This window comes from Pagrus pagrus (assembly GCF_965226575.1).
Source record: "Pagrus pagrus genome assembly, chromosome: 4".
Classification (NCBI taxonomy): domain Eukaryota; kingdom Metazoa; phylum Chordata; class Actinopteri; order Spariformes; family Sparidae; genus Pagrus; species Pagrus pagrus.
Window position 1 is genome coordinate 21029919 of NC_140188.1, and position 24788 is coordinate 21054706.

General features: G+C 41.5%; 1 protein-coding gene across 1 annotated transcript in view; it reads left to right on the forward strand.

The window, feature by feature from the left end:
- Positions 1 to 779: 779 nt before the first annotated feature.
- si (sucrase-isomaltase) overlaps positions 780 to 24788 on the forward strand; it is a 77175-nt gene continuing 53166 nt past the window's right edge. Inside the window, exons 1-15 of the mRNA XM_084351353.1 lie at positions 780 to 1288; positions 2809 to 2921; positions 3185 to 3305; positions 5720 to 5829; positions 6137 to 6288; positions 10129 to 10300; positions 10697 to 10796; positions 11359 to 11471; positions 11605 to 11730; positions 14074 to 14205; positions 14359 to 14478; positions 18538 to 18651; positions 19094 to 19178; positions 20839 to 20956; positions 23566 to 23737. Of these exons, the coding sequence (XP_084207479.1) occupies positions 1165 to 1288; positions 2809 to 2921; positions 3185 to 3305; positions 5720 to 5829; positions 6137 to 6288; positions 10129 to 10300; positions 10697 to 10796; positions 11359 to 11471; positions 11605 to 11730; positions 14074 to 14205; positions 14359 to 14478; positions 18538 to 18651; positions 19094 to 19178; positions 20839 to 20956; positions 23566 to 23737 (1872 nt within the window). The 5' untranslated portion in view covers positions 780 to 1164. The remainder of the gene's footprint in view (positions 1289 to 2808; positions 2922 to 3184; positions 3306 to 5719; positions 5830 to 6136; positions 6289 to 10128; positions 10301 to 10696; positions 10797 to 11358; positions 11472 to 11604; positions 11731 to 14073; positions 14206 to 14358; positions 14479 to 18537; positions 18652 to 19093; positions 19179 to 20838; positions 20957 to 23565; positions 23738 to 24788) is intronic.

Sequence of the window (24788 nt, forward strand, 5' to 3'; positions counted from 1 at the left end):
TGTTGGTTGTGCGCAGCTCTTTGCAGCAGAGTAAATACTTCACTGTCAATTGCAATGCAGCCCTGGGGAACAGATGTCTATGGAGGGCTTTGAATACTAATGCGTAAAAAGATTTTTTTGCACTGATCCACATTTTTTTAATGCCAGTCTTAAACATAATTACAGGTGACAAACCTCTTGGGCTGACATTAACTTTGAAGGATACGTCTCAAATTATCCAGCGAACTTAAGGTATTAAGTAAAAGTTCAAATGAAATATCAGATGATATCGTTAACTGCCTGTACTCGTGGGAAACTCAACGGTGCAGCCGTAAAGTGCCTCTGTTTGTGTGTGCATCTGCATGTATCAGATGGTGTGTGTGTGTGTGTGTCGGGAGGAGTAAAACGATATGCTGTTTTGGGTGGAAGCTATTTTTAGGTACTTAGCTAAATTGAGGACGGGAGAGGCTAAAGGGTTAGTACTGTATTAATGTTTGTGTGTTTATGTGTGTCTTGGAGTGACATTGCATGTTTGTAGGTGCTCCTCAGTGCCTTTGTATGAAGTGCAGGGGGGGCATGCACGCGTTTTGGCTCTCCGTCTCTCTCTTTGCCCTCGCCTGCTCTTCACAGCACATTGAACAGGATGGCTATAAGCCTCTCATTCAACCAGACACATACACACACACACACACACACACACACATACAGACATTCACCTTGTTTTTGTCTCCAAGACTACATTGGAGTGAAGCCTAATTGCTTGAGTGATATGATGGGTGCCTTTGCAAAGACTAGACCTGGCCTGACGGGCAGTTTAGTCTCGTTTTTCAAACCTCTGTTCTCCATCTCTACACTCTATATTTTTGCCGTTTAGTGCCTTTTCCCAACTTTAAAAAGCTTTTGTCCAAGGTTAATGCAGCGATAATATGTCAGGAACGTGTTTACTATATTTTAGTTGTTTTGTGCGTTTTGTTTGTGTGTTTGCGTGTGTGTGTATGTCCTGCCAATGGGCCTCATTAAGAAGGGACGTTTGAGACCTTTGAGACCTTGCCTTTAGTAAACTTGGTGTCATTATTGAGTGTTAATGATGTTGGCCTTTGTAATCAGTCTCTGCATGCGTGTGTGTGTCTGTGTGTGTGTCTGTGTGTGTGTGTTTGTGTCTACATGTGCATTTGTGTGTGTTAGATGGGGAAAAGGCGGTTCTCAGGGACGGATGTGATCCTGATGGTCATCTTCGCATTGATGGCTGTGACAACCGTCACTCTCATAGTGCTGTATGCCACCAGAAAACCTGAGGTCATTACAGGAGGTAGGTGAACACATACACAGCAATAAACTCAGACACTGCCTGTAAACACTAGCCCTAAATCTCCGCCCATGTATTTGTGTAAGTACAAAGATGCGTTATGTTCACTAGCCGGGGTGTGGCTGGGGTGGTTGGATGGGTCATACACAAGACTTTCCCTCCAGAGATCAAGGTTTGCATCCTTTTTCTGACTAAGAGTCAAAAATGATTTGTTTTGTAGTTATGTTAGGTAAGTTACAAGACTGAACTTAGTTATTTTAACCAGAAGTATGGTCTTCTCCTAAACCTCCCCAAGTAGTTCTGTCGTCCAAACCTAACCAAACTGGAGTCGTTTGATATCAATAATTAAAATCCAATAGTCGTAAGATGTCATAATATGTAAACCATGCTTTGTCACGGAAGTCTAACCGGATAGTGCATATTATGTATGATTGCTCACTTCTCCGCAGAGCCCTCATGTACAAAATTGGCGCTAGAGGGGCAGGTAGAACATAATATTTTGAATCTTAAACTCACTGACCAAGCTGACGTTTGATGAGTTGGGAATGACGACATGTTGTCAAAAGTAAAGAGTAACTGATCACATGCTCCAGGTATTTTGGACCAATGCTACATTCGAGCATGGCTGCCTTAACTTGTTTTCACTGGAACTAGGGTCCCTGGCCTGAGATTATAAAAATCTAGCTTTGATCTGAGACCAAAGCTCATTCAAAAGATAGCAACACAATATATTCTTACATATTGTTGGTAATCATCAACAGACAACAAACCTAATGGAATGTGTGACATGTTAGTGTTTAACCGTTATTTTATGGGTGTCACTGTGTTAAGAGATAAGCCAAGATAAAACTGACAGTTTGGTGCAGTTGCTGAAGTTTTCAGTAAACATGTTATCAACTTTGACACTTTGAAGCATGTCAGTCATTACACAGCAACTTATGTCACTGATTTATGTGAGAAAATACCTCTGATTGACAGATGGTTGGAGTTGGAGAGGTCGTTCTTCTTGTTGGGTTGGGGCGCAGGAGTTGGGCTATAACCAGGCGTCAAAGACAGATACTAGTTCAGAGAGCAGATAGTTACTTTAACACTTTTTTATTGTTTTGGCCTTGCCTAGGGCCTGTGTACTGTTCGCTAATGAGCTACTAGCAAAACCAGCTAACATCTCATAGCTTCCTTACTGAGGAGCACTGTATTTTCAGCCATAGTTCAAAAACAAGCTCTTAACTTACGCTGTACTATGTTCTGGTAATGACCACCGTTCAGTTGACCCATCCGCTCTCCTTGCACAGAGAGGAAGTTGCTCCATAATAATATCACCTCACTTCCTCCTTTGCCCCTGTTATAACTACTGCGACGACTGGAGGGCTTTACTGTAATGGTTGATTCCATCGCTTTACTCAGTTAGTTCACTTCTCACGTGGGTGTACAACTGAGTTGATTGATTATTTTATCGTCGATCTTTAGGATGACTGCCTTTGAATTTTTGTTTTAAATACTGTAAATGTTTCATCTTTTCACAGACCCAGACCCAAACCCAGACCCAAACCCAGATCCTGAAGTATTTGTTCCTCAGTGTCCAAACATTCCTCTGGAGCAAAGAGTAGACTGTTTCCCTGATGCTGGAGCCTCAAAGGTAAGAGTCGCTATCATTTCCAAGAATGCAAGTCAGTGTTTGTAGAGTGTTTTGCAAAAACCTTGAACAAAACGGGAATTGAGAAAAAGCTGAAGATTCCATCACAACTGATTTTCCTGATGGCTAACAACTCATACAACTCACTTCTAAGCCTGAGTAATGCCGCAGCTGATATAATGTTGTTGATGATCATTTTGCACAACCAGGTTTTAAAAATGTTTACGATCATGTCGACAATAACATCAACTTTCCTGTTTAAACAGCAAAACTGTGCGCAGCGCGGATGTTGCTGGAGCCCACTGGATGAGAGAAGTGTTCCCTGGTGTTTCTTCCCAGTCAACCATGGATACACGGTGGAATCAGTGGACACACCGAGGTCTAACGGTAACTACCCCTCTCTCTGCTCCGCTCTCCCTCCTCACGCGCTCACCAACTGATGAAAATACACAGCTTTCTATTTAGCTCATATTCCAAGTCTAACTGCTCCACGTTCCCTCGATCTGTCTGTCTGTCCTCCTCACATCATTTTTTCCTTTTTCACTTACTTTGCCCAAGGCACGTTTTTCTGTGAAATATGACATGGATGGCATATCAGAAAACATGATTGACTTTGCAGCATGCAGGTTTTTCTATTTTCTGCTTGATTTCACTGCCTTTTATGAACTCAGTTATTCACAGGGAAGAACTATTGGACATTTAAAGTCTGAACTACAACATTTTCAGGCACTTTGTTGGAATAGCGTAAGAACATTGTTTTTTTTGTTTTTTTAAGGAATAAAAAAACTATTTCTTGGCTTGTTTTTTGTGACAAAGGTGGTTAAATTGAAAACTGGCAAATGCTTAGAATGAGAACAAAAACAATCAATTCTCTTGGTCTGCCTGAGAAAGGTTTGATGTTATTCAACAGGGACTTTAACCGGTACATATAAATGAAAGCGCCCTTTCTTATATAAGTTTTTAACTGTCTTCAAATATTTTCACATGCATTCTGCCATGGCATCGCTCAAGGCTACTATGCAAATTACCCACGTTTACCCTGGAGGCAACAGAGGACTCTGTAAGCTCTGTGAGCACAGTGCAACCTTTGATCATACTGGTAAATAAATAACCTGGGAATACATCTGTGCTTGATGGATTCCTATCCCGGTTCACCTGACGCGTTTTATGTGGAGTGCTGAAACTGAGGACTGTTGCAGTTCGTTTTCATTGTTGAAGCTCACTCATCAATGTAGGGATTAGCTATTTTTCGTGTTGTGATCACAGGTTTTAATCTTTTAATGCACTTACGTTTCCCAAATAACTAATGCAGTTGGTGCACAGCTCATCCAACAATTATTCTAGAGAGCCTGGATACCAGTGAGGAACATTAAGTATCATCATTAAGTAGACCACACAGGTTTATGGCCTTGAATAGGAATACAAAATATTGACCAGAGATGTTGACATAAAGTTACTGCCACCATAAAATTGTCAGGCATCTAGCACATGTTCCTGGAAGGACTGTAACTATAGCAAAGGAGTAGTCTAACACATAATCCCAACTACTACGTGTCGCTTTTATATGGACAAAAACAAAAGATATAACATGTTAACAACTAAGCTCTATAGTATGAATGTAGCTACTGTGCAGCTATGAGAGGGCTATCAATCTTCACATGTAACTTTCAGCCAACTTCCCAACATTACTTTAAAACCACAACACTTAACGAATTACCATAATGCTTAAAACTACAATCCTGGCCTGCGTCAGTTTTATGCACTGTTTCAGTGGACACACAGGAGTGTTGGAAGAAACAACAGACCATCTTTGATGGCTTGTTTTCTGACTAAAGATATCAGCATAGGCCCAATTTTTTTTTTTCTTTTTCTAAATGTTTGAGTCATTTCAGTTTAATCCTGTTTATCAGAAAGTTGGGACACAGTGTGAAATCATAAATAAAACAGAATGTGTTCATTTACTAATCCTTTTTGACAAATACTGAATTGAAAACAGTGCAAAGATCCATCAACTTCATTGAATGTTGTATTTTTGTCATTTTTGCCTGAAATTGTATTTATTTTTATCGCGCTGGTAATGCCTTTGTTTTTATTTGATACTGTGAAGCAAAAGAAAAGCGATTTGTTTGAACATTTTCAGAGAATACCAGTGAAAGAAAATACTTTGAAGAGACACAAAAACGAAAAGAGAAAATACAAGAAATTAAATGTATTTTTGCTATTCATATTGTCCTGAACATTTCATTTTCATAAGGTGTTACTGACATTTAGAATACTTACCATTGTTTCTGGGCAGTACGAGCAGAGCTTGAGTTAGTAGTTCCACAGTGGAGGCACCGCATCATTCCTTTGTTATTACTTAATGGTTACATATGCTTATTCATCATTTTCTCACCTGTAATGATAGCATCTACTTGTAAAAGGGATATTTAGCCAGTTGAACATCACCAGCTAAGCACTCACGACTCCTGTTCAGTGAAAATTAAAATAGTAGCCCAGTGAAAAATTAAACTCATCAACAGCAAGACGAGGTTACAAATCCTTATTTTGAATTTGATGCCAGAAACACGTCTTTAAACAAGTTGCGCCAGGAGCAACAACAGACTGAAAGTTAAGGAACTTTGCACAGGTGAACAGGTTCACTGGTTACAGGTGATAGTATCATGATTGGGTCTGAAAGGGGCTTCCTCGAAAGGCTCAGTCGTTCACATGCAAGGGTGGGATAGTGAAAGGTGATATGTTTAAAAAATCTACTGTATCATCAACTTTATCTTCCTATTGTCATGTGCTTCATTCTGCAGTAATGACAGCCAAACTGAAGAGAATGGCCGCTCCTTCTTTATTTGGGGCTGATGTGAAGGAGCTGTCATTGCACGCAGAAATGCAGACAAACAAACGACTCCGCTTTAAGGTACACACTGACAGACACCATCTCTCTCCCTTCTCTCTCTGTTAAACACCTCGTTTTGCTTGCACACACACACACACACACACACACACACACACACACACATAAATCTTTGACAGCAACAGAGGAAATAGTGAGATAAATCTAGTCCAGTCAAATTAATTTCAAAAGCACTTTTTATCAAAGCCTGTTTAATACGAAAGCTGTACGGAACAAAAGAGGACAAAAACAACGTTGTGCACAACAAAGTACGAACATGACCGTGAGATATGAAGCCGCGCTCACTCTGCCTGCTGTTTCCTCTCCTCAGATCTATGACGCCCACAACCCGAGGTTCGAGGTTCCCCATGAGCACGTCAAAAGCCTCAACACTGACCCATCCAGCAACATCGGTGACACACTGGAGATAACACACAAACCCTTTGGCCTCACTGTGATCAGGAAGGAGACCAAAAAAGTCGTGTGAGTGCTCGCGATGTGTCTCTGTGTTCATTGTGCATTTGTTTGTGTTGGATATTGAGAACTACAGCATGACATTGTTTGCTATGTGGACATTGATGGAATTACAATAGTCAATAGACAGCACATGTTGTGTATACCCTACAAAATATCATTCAGGCATGTACTGTATGTTTAATATATATTGTGTTAAAGTACATGCAATATATTGTTTAGGTAGGGAACATCGAGGGTTAGCATTAGGACAGAGTTGGGATTAGGATGGTTAGGGTTAGGACAGGGTTGGGGCTAGGTTTAGGAGGGTTAAAATTAGGACACGGTATGGCTGCACCTGTCGATAGGGAGGAGGCATTTCTTGGCTGAAACATTTCTTGTTGCAGGAGATTGTTATGGTGAATATTATTACGATGATACTGCGAGCTATCTTCACAGTAGATTGCTTGGATGTAATTCTAGAGGCAAAAGACAGTAAGTGCCACAGTGCCAGAAAATATTATCAAACAGACTGAGCTGCTGCATACTTGATTTGGTATCACACCTCTTGCATCTCTCCTACAGTTGTTATTCACAGTCACCCTATAGAATTGAGAATTGACACTTGTCAATGGATTAACATTGTTTCTTTGCATCTCAATTGATGAAATTGTGCCAGAAAGCCTCCGCGGTCAACCACATAATCTCTTTACCATGCATTATTCCCACATGATGACATGTAAAACCGCCCCATGTTTACTTACTATGGCAACATGTAATTATGTTCATGTCAATCCAAGCCACTTGGTGAGCCCTGGGTGACATTGCGGTGATTGATTACCTCTCAGAACGGTGTGCCCACACAGCTCACCCACCTCCTTTTAAACACAGAAAGGCATTAAGCCGTTATTAGCGTTAATGCTTTATAGAGTATAGCACTTTATGATGGCACTTTACACACCATTTCTGTTGTGAATCAGCTGATTTAAGGCGTATGGCAAATTCCACAGCAAGATAAAATAGTATCTTGAATCTAGGTGACTTACATGTTTCTTTTATGGGAAGGGGAAAGCAAAAGCTTCTCTTGAATTGCAGAGATTCAAAAACAGTCCATGTATGAACAAACATTTAACATGAACAATGCTTTCCTTCCATGTATTCTAGTTCTTTGTGTTCAGTGAAAGAATTATCTTTTCATTGTGAAATGTCCTTATATCACATGTCAACCTTTGGCTCGTCTCACTCACTTACATTGCTCGTTGTCGGTCGATCGGTATTGTTGTCTTTCTCAACACTGAGCACGACCTTGGACCACAAGCAGTGTGATTGCTCTGGGGATTAGCAGCTATTTAGTAATCATATTGCTCCAACTTTCATTTGCTCTCGTAAATGTCTTTATGAGGCTGCTTGTTATGTGAATCACCATTATCACTCAGTGTGGTGTGTATTCATTTAATAGGTCAGACTTTGGGTTTTCAAGAGCCCTTTTTTCTTTTTGTAAAGTTTATACTTAATTATTAATTAGTTATTAATTCCAAAGGTGATATTCTTCCTCTCTGAATTATACTATACTAATTATACTGAAATATAACTTTTGAGAAAGGGACAGCCGATAACTTAGATTTTGAGGTCAGTGCAACAGTCGCAGTAATACAAAAACCCATATTGACATCCACATCACCTAATTAAATGTGAACATTTTAAGGGTTATGTACTAGAATACCAGCATTTATTTTATGAGTAGGTCTCATGTATTAAAGATGCAATATGGAAGATGGGCCCCCTGTCAGATTCATATTCAAAACATAGAGGAGACAACATATCACCAATGTGATGGCTAACTGCTGCTTACTGTAGCTGCCATCAGCTAGTTAGCTTAGTTAGCCGTGAAGCTAGCAATACAGAATGGGAGTACAGAGCACCAGGGGAGTGTTGGTATTCACACCGCGACCGCAGAAGTTTTGGAACAGGATGACCCGAGGCTAGCTGGTTAGCATGCTAACTTCCAGAGATATATTGCAACACATTATTATAACTATTTTTTACTGTTTTCAACTAAAATTCTTACATATTGTACCTTGTATGTTTCAAGTGCTTTAATTTAACAGGTCAATAGATAAAATAAAATACCAGCTAAATGCATATGATTTCTCAAAAAACACTATGCTTTTTGTTTGATAGCTTCATTGTATGGTTATGCTCACAAGTGAAGTTTTAAGTGGTTTAAAATGGCCTTTCCTTGTTTGGAAGAACATTTGTTGTAAAATCACGTGGTACGATAATCTGCCCGTCTGAAGTCAGGTTCCAGCTATGGCAGTTGTTATCAAGAGCAATAACGCATTCAGTTTTTTTAAAAAACGATTTGATGACCATACAAGCAGCAATCGACCACTATAAAGTCGAGTAATAACAAGGTTTATATATTCACCTTGCGTGCCATTAAAATTGCACCAGGCTACCATTAGGTGTTTTTATAGGTGTAATTTCCTGAGATATAAAAAAGTTCATTTGAAAGATAAAGAGTGTGTCTGCGTGTGTGTGCACGTGGAGTTATCATAGCCATTCTGAAGCTAGCAATACAGAATGGGAGTTCAGAGCACGAGGGAAGCGTTGGTATTTACACCGCGACCACAGGAGTTTTGGAACAGGATTACCCGAGGCTAGCTGGTTATGCTAACCTCCAGAGATATATTGCAACACATTATTATTATTATTTATTTATTTATTTTTACTTTTTTCAACTAAAATTCTTACATATTGCATCTTTAAATGAAGTATGAAGGTCGACTCCAAGTATGTTACAAGTGTCTTAACTCAACAGGTTTAATAGATAAAATGAAATAACAGCTAAATGCATATGTTTTCTCAAAATTTTGGACACTATGCTTTTTGTTTGATAGCTTCATTGTATGGTTATGCTCACAAGTGAAGTTTTAAGTGGTTTAAAATGGCCTTTCCTTGTTTGGACTCTTTTACAAGAAGCAGTATGAGTCAGACAGTGAAGAAAACAACAGAAACCAAATCTTAAAGAAGAACATTTGTTGTAAAATCACGTGGTATGATAATCTGCCCGTCTCAAGTTGGGTATTTTGCAGGTTCACACAGTTCCAGCTATGGCAGCTGTTATCAAGAGCAATAACGCATTCACTTTTTTTTAATAACTATCTTATGATCACACAAGCAACAATCGACCACTATAAAGTCGAGTCATAACAAGGTTTATATATTCACCTTGCATGCCATAAAAATTGCACCAGGCCATCATTAGGTGTTTTTATAGGTGTAAGTTCCTCTATCGAAACCTTATTTGATAGATAAAGAGTGTGTCTGTGTGTGTTTACGCGTGGAGTATTCATAGCCATTCTGTTCTTTGACCTGCCCGGCTGTGTGTGGGCGCTCTCCCCTCTTGACAAAAGATATTCATTATCAATTACTGCATTTACAGCCTTTACTTGTATGTCGTCTCTATACTGTAGCTTTGTTTTGGCAGCCGTATACAGATAGAGCAGGCTTGGTATTTCAACTACCAGTGTATGTCTTGTTTTGAAGGCAAGAGAAATGCTACCCAGAGGGCTCATTAGCGCTTGATGGGTTGGTCTGTCTTCTCCCTGTTTTTTGCTCTCTGCAACTCAACTCCTCCACACGTCCTTGTCTCGTTCCCACTCCCACTCCCTGATCACGCCGCATCTCACTCACACTTTCCCTCTTACTTCTTTGTCTCTCACATTTTCTCTCTCACCTGCTCCCCCTCTTTTTTTCCCACATCCCTTTGCTCTTTCTCACATCAGTCTGTTCTCACATTCCAGTGGATGACCTGTTGTTTTTCTTTTTTGTCTCTTCTTCTGCTTCTTCTTCTTACAATGCATTCAGGTTCGACACTACAATGGCTCCACTGGTGTTTGCGGACCAGTACCTACAGCTGTCTGCTAAGCTCCCATCGAAAAATATCTATGGCCTGGGAGAGCATGTGCATCAGAATTATCGCCTTGACACAAACTGGAGAACCTGGCCCATCTTCACCAGAGATGCTTTCCCTAACGGGGTAAGGAATACAAGCACACGCAGCATTTGGTTTAAGAAACACTCGTGCACATGTATACAGCGTCTCTGCATCTATGTCAATCCCTATAACGTCATGTTTTTTTTTTGTTTGGTTACTGATGTACGCAAAACATATTGTGTGCTCAAAGGCTTACACTTGACATGTCCAGCTTAGGGTGTGTTTGTGCGTGTGTATAAGCAGCATGTTTACATGTACTCCCAACATGTGTATTCTCTTTCCCAAAGGGCTTATAATTGAATGCTTCGTAAGCTGATTAGTCAGTGGAGTCAACCCCATAGCTTCAATAAGTCTCCCACATCCCTCCTACCCCCTTACACCTCTTCCCTATATGTGTCCATTCATCTCTGATGTCTCCCGTGTCTTTCCTCCTTGCAGGGAACCCACAACCTCTACGGACATTACCCCTTCTTCCTCTGTCTGGAAGATGGGAGCGGAAAGTCGTTCGGGGTCTTTCTCATGAACAGCAACGCTATGGGTAAGGATAAAACACACGCACGCAAGGACACATGCTGGGTCATAGAGGCACATGGGCGCATGAATGTGCAGAAAGTGATGAAAGTACAGGAGCAAAGACACATCCAAAGGCGGTATAATACACATGCATCCAAAACTGTAGGAAAAAAGATATCAAAAAGGTTCAAGGGCACATGAACCATCAGTTATGCTTCATCCTCCTAACACAAATGGATGTACTGTTGCCTCAATCAAAAAATTGTGCTGACAAATCAAAGAGAATATTGCATAGCTGTTTTATTCTATGAAGGAGATGACTGAAAGCAAAGGGAGTGCCTGCTGACATGTTCCTTTTGTTCATGTCGATAGTCTCCTCATATAAAAGCTTTCTTTTTTCGCCACTCATAGATTGTCTTTACTGATATGTAGATGATCTTTGTTGAACCAAGAGTCCTCACAACAGTAAAAAAAAAACCAAAAAGATGAGAAAAGCCCTCAATATAGAGGAATTGTTGGTTTATAGGGTTATGATTTCTATTAAGTTTGCAGTATTTCCATCTCTGGTGTCTTTATTTATTTTTCAGAGGTGGTTTTGCAGCCCGCTCCTGCTGTGACCTACAGAACAATTGGAGGAGTCCTTGACTTCTACATTCTCTTTGGAGACACTCCAGAACAAGTGGTGCAGGAGTTCCTGGAGGTGAGGCACAAAAACTGTATAAAAGCAATATCCGGGGAATGTTTTCTCTGGGCAAGTCCGTTGTGCAGAAGTGGTTTGTGAGTTGCCTTGGCAGAGTAATTCTATTAACAATATGTCCAATTGTGTTGTCCAGCTCATTGGCAGGCCTGTCATTCCTCCCTACTGGTCGCTGGGTTTCCAGCTTTCTCGGTGGAACTACGGCAGCCTGGATGAGGTCAAGAAAACGGTGGAGAGGAACCGTGCCACAAACATGCCATACGTAAGATCCTGTCTTTCCTTTTTCTGTCTATTCTTTTCAGGAGGCCTATATACAGCATGCCTCACAGTCTGTTAGACTTAAAGCCGATCTAAAATTACAATGAAGGCCACTCCTGGCTCTGGATTTGTGTTCATATACTTACGATAAAATGTAAAATAAATGATTTTACAAATTTAACGTATATTATATCACCATCTATGTTATATCATGGATTTCAGATGCATGGATGTCCTCACGTGTTCAGCGCTTTCACAACTCTAAGTTGTTAATCTCATGCAGAAAAATCATGGTCACATTTTTTCTTTGCACTGCATTTATTATCACAATAAAAACGCACAATAAACACATATCGGACTAGATGTAAGGTACCGATCTCTGTGACCAAGAGAAATGGCAGCAATCTCTTACTGAGAGACTAAGGCTTGAGATCATTATCAATCAATAGTCTGGGAAATGAAAACATGCGACGTGGTGTTCTTGATATTGGTCTGCCTTTTCAGTCATTGGCGTTCACTTGGCATGGCGACCGACAGCATCCACAATCACAAGCATCAGTATTTGACATGTTGGGAATGAGACTCAAAAATCCACTTTCTTACGAAGTGTACCTCAGAGCAAGACATGCAAATTAGGGATAAAACAGAAGTAGGTCTTTGAATTTGACCTCAGATATCAACGTGAGAGACATTTGAAGGAGGTCGCAGGGTTTTCTCGAGACAAAATTTGCACTTTAAACACCAACTCTCTGAAATCATGTTATGACGATGTATGCATGTGCTGCTACCACAGGTGCATCGCTTTTTTGGGGGAGACAGGAAGTGAAGGAAATCGATGCCTCACCCTGCGCACCCCTTGTTAAATTCAAACCACTCATGCACTTCTGTGTGGGTCCAGAGGCAGGAGCCTTAACCACTACACTATCTGCGAAGACGTGATATGGAGGTTGAAGCAGGAGTCGGACGGACAGTCAGAGTGATAGCGATGGCCTTTAGCTTAGACGGGGTAATCCAGCTTTCTGTCAAATAATGGAGAGTCTGCTGGGCTCCATAGGTTCAATCCCGGGACAACTATTTTTCAAGCATCACTGAATGTTAGCGCTGATCAAAGATCAATCGACCGCGTTCCTTTCATTATCTCGTTCATCCTGATCTGAATGTTAAAACTACTCCAACACCTCGTCCCTTCTGAGACACTTGATAAATACCAGTTCTGGTTGACATTTTCTTGGGAATGAGCCTCGCTGCTTATCTTCTCCCGGGCCGGCGACTAGTAACTATAAAAAGTCCTTTCCACACAAAGGCGCTGATGTTTGATGTACTTTCTTCTCCTTAATTACAAAGGGAAAACTCCTAATCTCATTATTTACATGTCCACATAAAACACTTCAACTGTATCACAACTCAGCAATGGCTGCACCAATCAAGGACACGGTTTGAACTTGCCTTATTTAAAGATCATCACTCTGATCATCTCCAATCCTTCTTTCATATCCAAAAGACATTAGGATGCAGCTGCTTCCTCTCCTGCTGTACTCAGGGACATATTTGATAACCATTAGATAGACCACAGAGGGCATTATCACATTCTCCCTAATATGTCTGGAGCTGATTACCATTAGAGGAAGGATCTGGCAGAGCCTTCCAAACCATCTGCTCTATCGACATGAAGTAGATTTTGGCAGACAACAGACAGACAGAAGAGCAAACATAAAGTCGCACCCGGCTAAAAAAATAAAACAGGAGAATGTGTTAAAATTCCCATTGTCCTCCCAAGGTTTAGCAGCACATTAGCCAAGTTGTTTGCACTCACATCAGGTCTCCAAATGTCCAGCAAAGGCAGACCAACAGACAAGCTAGCAGTTAGCAGGTTTTTCCTCACAGCGAGGCTCACAGTGCATATGCTTAACGGTTTATTAAATAGCCATGCTGAGATGAGAATACACTGTGTTAGGAGGATGCATGATGAAGATACTGAATTTTGAGTAGATGCGTTCAAGTTATGCACAGAGGTGGAAGCATGAGTGGGTACATTTAAGAGGTATTAGGAGTTGGTTTTTAAATTTATAACATTAATGCAAGATGCAAGTATGGTTTTAATACATGGAGGCCATGCCAGCATTTTAGCATTTCCAATTAAGCTTTGAATATGTAATGACACCTAATCCGTTTGAAGTAAACTAACCCAGTTATTCATATAACATATTGTTTTCCAAAAGATTATCTTGAAGCACAACTAGCAAACAGATTTTTTTTTGTATTGATTTTTTTTTTCTTTTTGGTGTTTTGTTTTGTTTTTCCTGAGGTGCCTTTATAATAAGCTTTTCTTCTACCTTTTTCAATACAGGACGTTCAGTACACTGACATTGACTACATGGAGGATAAGAAAGATTTCACTTACGACAAAGTCAAGTTCACTGACCTGCCTGAGTTTGCCAACTACCTTCATGAGAAGGGACAGAAATACATCCTGATCCTGGTAAGAAGGTTTTGGTTGTGAATGAAGCAGTCATTGCATTCGACTGTTTAACGCAAAATCTAGCCTTTAAACATCGCTGTGCTACCCAAAAAAAGGGTTAGGGTTAGCACCTGAAGTTGATTAATATTCTTATGACTACTCCTTTGTCCCCAGGATCCTGCAGTAGCTACCAGCAAGAGGGTAGGGAACGCTCCATACGAATCCTATGACCGCGGGAATGGGAAGAACGCCTGGGTGACTTTGTCAGATGGAAAAACTCCTCTGCTAGGAGAGGTGAGCTGCATTGTAAATGGCTTGTCACGGTGGTTAGCATGCTAACTTCATAAACACAGTACATATACGTTATAAGACTGTCATTTCTTAATCTATATACATTCTATTGATAGATTTATGTTTTCAACTCAAATTCTTACACATTGCACCTTTAATGTTGCAGGTTAAAAAATAGATGTGAAGTGTAGCAGGAGGTGTAAGTCAGTATATATTATTATACGTCTGCATGCTGTTAAGAAAATGTGTGAGCCAAAGTTTGAGAGATTACAACTGGCAACAGACATGATTTAAATAAACTTAGTGTGGCATGATTGTTGCCAGGTGCACCAAGTCTGGCATCGTACACTGCGAAAACTGTTGGGAATTTTACACACAACAGCATATGGATAATGAATACTGTGCTTCACAACACATAGTCAGTCAGCTACACCCAAACTGGAGTCTTTAGCCAGCTCGTGCCAAGACTTGCTCCAGGATAATTCAGGCCAAGAATATTATGTAAAAACAACTTGTTAGCACACAATTCCACTAAATCAGCCCAATACATTCACTGACACAACTATTCTGTGTATGGAACAGGGGCGATTCTAGGGTCAGAGCTTTAGGGGTGCTGAGCACCCAATGAGCCCCACTGCCACCACCCACCCTTTTTTCACACAAAAACAAGAAAGATCTCTATGTAAAATAGGCTACTTAATGCCAATAAGTTAGTATAGGAGTATGAGTAGTTACTGTTTTGCTTGCCACTATTCACTTTATGTCAATTTATTGTTGTTGTTTTCTCACCTGTTTCTTCCTGCATGCTCTCCCTTTCTCCTTCTCCATCTTTCTCGCTTTCCCTTGGCACTGACAATCATACACAAATATATTGTAGGCAGGAGAGTTGAGCTCTGAGTTGGTAACCTACTAACACTAGGGGGGTCTGGGGGCATGCCCCCCCGGAAGAACATTTTTAAAAATGACCCTTTAAATGGTGACTACTGGTGAGATTTTTGAAATAATGTTGACAGATTGAGACTTACAAAATGAGTCTCATTCTTACAAGACTAGAGTTTTGCCTAGGAGTGTGGACAGCAGGTCTGAGGGGGCTTCAGACGGCTTTGTCGAGTTTTCCTAGCTAGCTGCTAGCAACTTTTAATGCAAGTCAGTGTAGCAGCTTTAATGTGGTGGCTTATAAACTGAAGAACACCACCTTAGACCAGGAATCAGGATCTGCACATTTATTCCCTATAGGGTCAGCGAGGGACACAGTCAGTACACACAGGCTGTCAGAGCTCTCTCTGTCTCCTGCAGCAGGTCGTTACATATGCAAATGAGGGTAAAATCTCCGTCAAATTTAACAGAACAAACGTTAACATATACATTTTAAACCACAAACTACGGAGTATGTTTTGGACATTATTTAACCTCGTCAAAGACGAACAAAAATTTTAGAATAAAAACATTTCTTTCTCCAAGTTTTAGGGGTGCTGAGCCCCTTTTTAGGGGTGCTTCAGCACCCCTGGTATGGAAATTACCATGGTATGGAAATTACATTATTGTCAATCTTTGTTAGTGGTAATGGTAATGTTAGTTGAGGTGAGAGAAAAAAACAGGGCCTCTGTGTTAGTTATGCAGACAGTCCAGACTATATACAATAAAAACGTAACCGACGCCTACATTCCACTTTATACAAGTTGTACAGGCCTGTAAGTGTTTTAATAGGTTCAAGGTCAAAGTTCAAGCTTTAGATCGGCATGAATTTAAGAACATTATAATGTGGGTGTGGTATTTGCTGAGCGTATAAAGGACGCTGTGGATTCCACAACTCAGAAATTTAACCGCGATGAAGTTCAACAGCACGCTTTGCCGTCGTGTGAATGAGCATTTGCATTATGCAATATATCAAGCTACACAAGCATAAATATATGCATTTGCTGTGAGCGTGCTAGTGTATGTATGACTGCTTCTCCGCAGTCTCCATCAATCCATAATATTCCCTAATGGAAGTTCAAGCCTCCGGTATGTTATTTTTTGATCCTTTTCCCCACAGAGCATGTGTTTAAAAAGCTCCCCCCCTGCTGAGAGGGCTGGGGGTTGGGGGGTAAAAGTCTGTCGCTCCCTCGCTTTTATAGGTTTGCTTTTGATTATGCACACGATTAGGCCCAGTCCCTCGGCTAATCGCTTTTTCATGATGTTTATAACAGGTCAAACATATGCATTGATTCCGCATTAGTGTTTAATCTTAAAATGTTCTGCATCACCGCATCGCAGATTAAGTGTGCAAATGCATATGTGTGTGTGTGTGTGTGTGTGTGTGTGTGTGTGTGTGTGTGTGTGTGTGCGTGCGTGTGTGTGTAAGAGACGGCGAGAAAGTCAGTCTGCGTGTTCATCTGTGTGTATCCATTTCTCTAAATGAGAAGCTATTCTCGGTTGTTTGTGCTTTATGTCTGCGCACGCATGTGTGTGATTATAATTGATTCTGGTTTATTTCCATATGAATGTATGTGTCCTGGTTATGAAAACAGCGGGGTCCATGCAGAACGACCTTTGCAGTAGCTGTTTCAGTGATAAAGGAGATACAGCGAGGGGCTGGTATTTATTTTGCTTTTAAGACAGCTAATTGCTTGCAAAGATAGGGATAAAAGCTTTTCCTGGTGGCCCATATGTTTCAGAGTGCGGGCGAAATCATAGCAAGACCTCACTCATACGGATGAACGTTTTTGTTCGGAGTACAGAGGCGGAGGGGTAAACAAAGCAGTGGGGAGAGAAGGGAGTCTATGTGGGTTTAAAGGTAGGAATGACAGACAGAAACATGGGAAGACAGAAAGGCAGGTGCAGGCAGACAGACGTACACAAATAATAGATTAGAGAGTAATGTACAGGGAGACAGACTGGCTGTCTTTCTGAGCGGCAGAGTGACAAGGGGGTAGCCTACAGAGGAAGTCGGCCTCGGTGAGAGACAAGAGACAAAAAGATAGATTATCACTTAAAAAAAGGGACAGACAAGACGGAGGGTAGAAAGGCACTTTGAGGCACAGGCAGGCAGAGGGACGGATAGAGACAGGTAGAGGAACAGATAGACAGACAGGTAATGACAGAGATAGGCAGTCTGACAGACAGGAGAACATAAAAACAGACAAACAGACATAAAGATAGAGTGAGATATGCAGCTACAAATGCCAGCAGATTTGTTGCGAGTGTTTACCGGCGCGTCGGTATTGGTAAGCGCTTAGCAGCGGGAGCCGTCGGAGAGACAAAATCTAAAAAGGAAGGAATAAATGACTGTAAAGCCAAAGATGGCAACTGCGAGCGACTATCAATAAGCTCTGACCTTGGAGTTCTGACCACCTGCCAAAAACATCTGCCTATAAATCCATATCCGCGTGTGTGCGCGTGGGCACGTGAGCGTCCGCGAGCGTGATTCATGTCTTTGCTACAAACTGGGGCTGTAAAGTTATTGGCAGTGGAAGTAAAAGAAGGTAAAAGATAGCTAGCGTGGAGCAACCTTGAGATTTAATATCTACTGTGCTCTACAGAAGGGTTCACACACAGAAATGCACACACACACACAGAAAAATCTCCTTTCTCTGTGGATTAATCATTTTTCTCAATACACGTCATTAAGGACGACTTCTAACACACAGTCACGTCTAGAGATTTCTATTGCATTATCGATTTCTCCTCTCCTCTGTTCCCTTCCTCAACTTGTCTGTCTCTCTATCCTCTCTCTCCTTCGCCATCTCTCTCTCATCAATCCCGCCCCCTCCCTCACTTCATCTTCTCCTCTGTTCTCCTTCCTTTGTCATTTCCAAGTCTCTAAGCTGTTTCTCTGACATTTCCGTAGGCCTAGTTTTTTTTTTTTTTTCTCCCTCTCGCTACACCTACGCCGTCTCAGCCGATCATGCCCCATATGTTGTTTACATGCACGTTAATGTGTCGATAGATTCCTGCCAAGTTATAGACAGAAATATAGCCGGGAAATAAAAGGGATAAAAACAAGCGGTGACGGCAACCTATTTCTAAAGCTATTCAAAAGTGCTTGTAAACACATCAAATGACACATTCTCCCCCTCTCAGGTGTGGCCAGGAGAGACTGTATTCCCAGACTACACCAGCCAGGGCTGCATCGACTGGTGGGTTGATGAGTACGAGCGCTTCTCCAGGGAGATCAAACACGACGCCCTCTGGATTGTAAGTCAGTTATCAGACACGTAAAATGAAGGTGTGCGTTCGCTGATTAGCCGCGCGCTAACCGAAAATCCTGAAACTGGCGCCATTCCGCAGGCAATTACACGCGAGCGGGGCCAGGGGGTTTAAATTTTTTTGTAATTTTCGGTGGCAATTACTTCTCTGTGGGTTGAACACCGAGGCCAATAAAGAGCACCAAACACAGGCTGACACAAAACACAGGCTTAAATTCATATTACACCGTTAATGATTCCTCAGCTGAAAATTTGGATTCGGCTCAGTCATTACTCGGGCTGTTTGCTGCGGTACACACAATTTCACAATTTACTTCAAACACCTTGTTTATCTATGGGGGGAAAAAAGAAGTGTTGGATGTGAATAAATCTTTTAGCACTTCAGCGGGTTAATCATGGATTCACAACGATGTTCTCTTGAACACTTGCAGGACATGAATGAGGTGGCTAATTTCAAGAAGGGTTCAAAGGACGGCTGTGCTGACAACAACCTCAACTACCCTCCCTACACTCCAAGTAAGTAGTGGTAAGTGGTGGTAAGTAAGGCACTCTAAGTAGCCTTTTCGGAATAGCAGGGTCTTTAGAAAAAAATGGGAGACCACGCCATTATGATGAATGGAAGTCTGTTTTCGGAACAGCGAGGTTTCGGAAAAGCTGGGTGTAACCCTGACTTGGTAACCTCACTGGCGACAGGATTATCGAATGATCAAAAATGCTGAAAAGCACTCGCAAAGCTAAATGTGAAGGGTGAATTCACTTCATGACGAGAAAGCAATGTGATTACTAAGGTTGGAGATGAAGGTAACATTATTGTAGAGTTGACAGTGAGGTCCTGAAGATGAAAATCCCATTTTGCTCTGCATGATATCAACCTTGTTTTGAAGGGGCTCCATTTAATAACCTGTAGCAATTTACACGTGTTAATCACAGATGTATTTTCAGCAGCAGTTTAAAGGATGTGACTTTATGCATGTTCTTAGAGTGCCTCGTCTCACTGCCTCTCCGATATGCTAACGTTGAGCAGCAGTAGCTTAAGTTAGTAGTAGTTCAGAAATCCAGAGTCACAACACAGAAGTTCCACCAAGCTCCTTTAAGGAAAACCTGTTTTATTTGTGATGTTATGGATAAATACTACACTACCCATAATACTAAAGTGTAACAGCGATGTCTTTGATTGGTGATGTCTACCACACCCACAAAAGTCATGTCGGCTGGCAAGTTTCTGCTACCACGATGGGATCTTTTTGGAGTTGTCAGGTCAAGTCGGTTGTGTTTGCAAGTTGAGAGTCACTTGAAAAGGAATCATTTGCAGTGGTTAATGGGATTAGTAGTCCTTCAGTCTTTGAATGAGTATGTGCACAGTGTTGTAGCTTTGCCTTTTTTCATTTTTGCCTTATTTTTTTCTGTGAATCAAACATTTAATGGTCACATTTCATTTCAAAGTCGGTTTGCATGATTCAAGGCTTAAAACCCTTTATATGAGGATTTTCTGAAACGTCAATGCAGTGAATGAATGGGAAATTCACATCCATAATAGGAGCCACTAAAAAAGCGGGTGAGTTTTAATGCCGTTTAAATGTTCCTTGAGAAAAATGGTTGAATCTGAAAACTTTTTTCATAGAAAACAAACACTGGATGTTTGCCCTCGCTTACTGAATAGAAATCTACAGTTTATGAGAACAAAGTGCTCAGAGGTTACCAGTCTATGAAGACATAAAGGATGTCATATAGGCTTGCAGCTTGTAGCCCAAATGCTCTGCCCAAGTTGATAAATTCACCACAATAGCTCATAAAGTAAGTTCAGGTCCAGAGGAAAACTCATCTAGAGTAGTGGGTCCCCGGTGAGGAATTTTGAAAATGACTCTTCTGCCATGTCTTTTATTCCAACTGTGTCCCAGACAGGATGATCATAACTGGAAAAGGCATGCTCCCCTGATGCTACCTTTTTATTGCACTCCTCCTTAGTCATCCTCTTCCTCCATTGCTCTTTCTGTCTCTCATTTCCTCATTGGTCCCACTTCCTATTGCAGTATATATCAAAGTCTCTCTCGTTCTGTCTGTCCCCCCCCCTTTTTTTTTTGTCCCGTCGCTGCATTTTATATTTTATATTCATTCCATGCCTCCTCTAACCTTACCCCCACATCTTTTTGCCTCCTTCATCTTTTCTCTCCCCCAGGGGTTCTGGACGAGGTGCTGTACAGTAAGACTCTGTGTATGGATGCCAAGCAGGCCTGGGGGAACCACTATGATGTCCACAGTCTGTATGGCTACTCTATGGTGCTGGCTACTGAAAAGTGAGTGCATTCACAATTAATCATAGAGTTTGTCCAACTTGCGCTGCGGAGGCCAACTTGCTGCCACCACGTCGGAGCAATGAGCCACTGGCAGACTCGAAACGCACCAATGTCAAAACAGTGTAACAAGCAAAAAATGTTAGACTCAAGTGTTGTTGAATCAGATGAAAGACAGCCTCAGAACAGAAATAAATAAAGCTGAGAAATCTGTCAGTTCAGAGCAGTGCAGTGACTTACGCCCTCGGCTAAATCGTAGCCTGTGACTCTTGCAGACCATTTGCAAGTCGGATCCCATGAGATAAGTGCAGAAATATGTTTTAATGAGCACGGCTCCCATGGTGAGTGAGTGAATTCCTCATCTGGGTCCGGCGCTGAAACAGTTTAAGGGTCTATTACTTACACAAACCTACAGAGAGGCATCAAGGTGATTATCAGATATAATCATTGAGATATGGAAATTGATTAAGCATTAAGAAGGTAAAAGTTTATTTAACCTGCTTATGTTTTATTTATTGATAATTAAGCAGGACACTCTCACCAGTCGAGTGCACAGGCTCACTCATAAAGTAAAAACATTTGGGCTGCTATACCTGTAAACCCTTTTCAGTCTATGCATAACGCCATGTGCGTCATGCATGCAGGTGGCACACCGGTTTTTGTATATGCTATATTCAAGTGATGCTAATGGATGTAAAGCCCATTAAAGGATAACTCCGATGCACAATTACCCACAGGGATTACATTGCAGCCCATTGCGCAGATGCTGTTGCAGCAGTCGCGCTAAAAACTGGACCGGTTTCAAACACTGTTGTCACTATTTGTCACTTAGACACAAAAAGATGGGAAAGTGGGGCCCGCGTTGTAAAAAGTTAGCCTTTAATTTCACATAAAACACGCTACATAAAGTTTATTTTGCCTCTGCGAAAGTGCTCGGTTACTGCACAAAGACAAATGATGACATTTTGAGTGAGTTGGGACAAAATTGCAAACAAGCCCAGGGCAATCTGAGAAGAGAGGAGCAGAGGAGGTTCAGAGCACATCAGATTCATCATTCAAGGAGTATCTATAGTCAGTTAAGTAAATTCTTGGAGGTCTGGCATATGAGCAAGAGCACAACAACAGAAAACTGCTTAAATGCCTGGGTAATGAAAGCTGCAGTCACATGTACCATAGTGCAGGGATTTCTACAGCCTCAATGCCCTCAGCAAGTCATTTACAAACAAGGCTAAAGTCGGCGTTGGTTGCAGAATTTTAATATGCACTAATGGTGATGGTATGGGAAATTGCATCAATTAGAAAGCAGCACACACCTGCACTAATGGCTTTTTCAGCTGATGCAAAGCAACACCCCGTAGTACTAGTCAAAAATGCAATGCACACCCCTCGATGCGAGGATATGTCATATGTTGAGGTTAAATGTCAGAAAGGGGCAAAGATGGCGCCTGAACTGTGAAAACATTCAGCTTTCAGTAATACCTCATACTATATGTTTCACATCAGTATTACAAGGGCTCCTCCAGCTTTGTTTTCCACTCATTGGGATATACTGCAGCCATTTTATGCTGATTTATCACTTCGATGTGCTTTCGGATGAACCTCAGATGCCAATAAATATCGCTGTATTTGAATAAATAACCACAGTAACCTTTCAGGTGTTTTTCTTGAACGTAGCCCCAGCATTGCCGAATACGGTGTCTGCAGAGGCAGGAGACGAGATGGCACGGCATTCCCATTGCATCTTTACTATTATTTGTCATATTCGAGTGGCATGTTAAAGGCTGCAGTGATGACACTTGGCTGCATGGCATCCCACCGATCAGCTTGGATGTATATGTGGAGAAATCAATATAAAGGAAAGTTTCATTGTCGGGCCTTTCTGCTGCTCCTCTTTCAGCAATAAAATGCCCTTCAAATGTTTCCCAGGTACAGTGAGTATCTGTCACTGAGGCCCTGCTGTTGTTTGAAGAAAAGATACTGCAGACTATATGCAGCTTGTCTTACTTATAGCACATTGCGGCGCAGTATTACCCATCGCAATCACACAGAATACACATGTACTGTATGGTACATGCAGGTGCACACAAAATGTATTTGCAAAGGGACACACAACACACTTACCAGCACGTGCATACGCACTGGAGACCATGAAATACCAGCCCATTGATGAGTGGACTTGCTGACTCACTCCTTTGGTAGTAAAAAGACTAGTGCCTCTTTCTTTTGTCTCCCTTCTCACTCCCTCCTCCTTTTTTTCCCTCCCCTCTGTCCACTAATTAAAATGTATTATTGGCAGGAGACACATTTTGTAAACATCATCAGGGTTTTGTATTGTCATGGAAATCAATGCTGCTTCGATTTTCCTCATCAAACAAAATAATAAAGTACAATAGGGGAAGGGAAAAAGTACTACTAGCTCCGGCTTTGTCCCCATCAAATAACCCACAATCCCGCTCTTCCCTGTGAGCATGTATGTGATTGTGTATGTGTGTCTGGTATCTGTTTCTCCCTTGTGCTGTTCCCTCTCTCTGTCCCTGTGTCCTTTTAATCTTAACGACCTCTCTCTCTCTCCCTCTCTCTTGTTCTGCCTCTCCTCTCTCCCCGTCCCACAGAGCTCTGCAGCGGGTGTTTGGAGAAAACCGTACCCTGATGTTGACCCGCTCCTCCTTCCCAGGTGTGGGAAAATATTCGGGTCACTGGCTGGGGGACAATGCTGCCAACTGGAACGACATAAAATGGGCCATCCCTGGCATGCTAGAGTTCGGACTCTTTGGGGTCCCCTATGTGAGTTGCAAGCCTTCACAGAAGGGCAAATACTGTTCACGTTATGCTTGATGTGAGTTAGGGGAGGTGTAATCTTTTCAATTTTTTCCTTTTTTTTTCTTCATTCGGGCTGTACAGATTAAAACATCACATCATAAAATTCAATGTTAGCACTTTAATTTGGACCTCATTTCAAGGCTTTTTCTGTGTGTAGACAAGTATAAATTTGCAGATTAGTGTTGCAGCCCTTTCCTCTGACTTTGATATTGTCATAGCACCCTTGCAGAGGAAGAAGTTATGCTTTGTTTGATTTCGATTGCCCATGAATTTCAGATGAAGACAATAATCCAGGCACCCAAGAGCCTTGTGCAGCCTGGTCCTTTTTTTTTTTTTGTAGTAAATCCATTGACATTGACAGAGGCACATTTCACTCGAGGCTCAGATTCCTCTTAAATAGTATTTCTGAAAGAGAAGGAAATGCTATTAGGTGTGAGAAACACTTGTACCATACAGAAGCTGGAGCCAGCCGGAGCTTTTATTATGTGTTTCAGTTTAGTTAACACGTACTTCTGGCATTCAGATGTTCCTCTTTTGCCTCTTTCTAAAAGAGGATTTAGCTGCTAATTGAGATCTATGTTCAGGAATAGGCATAAAGACAGAGGGGCAGGCAAGAAAAAGTGTGTCTGGAAAGAGATCCATTAAAATGTCTGGAAGAACACCGGTTCTCTTTACAGGAACACTACTGCGTTCGAAAAAACATAGACCGCTAGTCAGTAGCCGAGTGCACTCTATACTCGCATGTGTGTATCTGCGGTGCAAACAGCGGTGAGAAAACAACAGGGAGTCGAACGCGCATGCAAACTCACACACACACACAGACACACACACACCTCCAGCTGTGCACGTCAGGTGGTCTTATAGATGCCAACTACATCATGGTGGGACTGTGTCAAGCAGATTTTGGGTTTCTTCAGCACACACACACACACACATATACACATATATTCGCACAAACAGAGAGAGAGAGAGAGAGAGACAGCAGTAGAAATGGGATTTGGATCGATTCCCCACC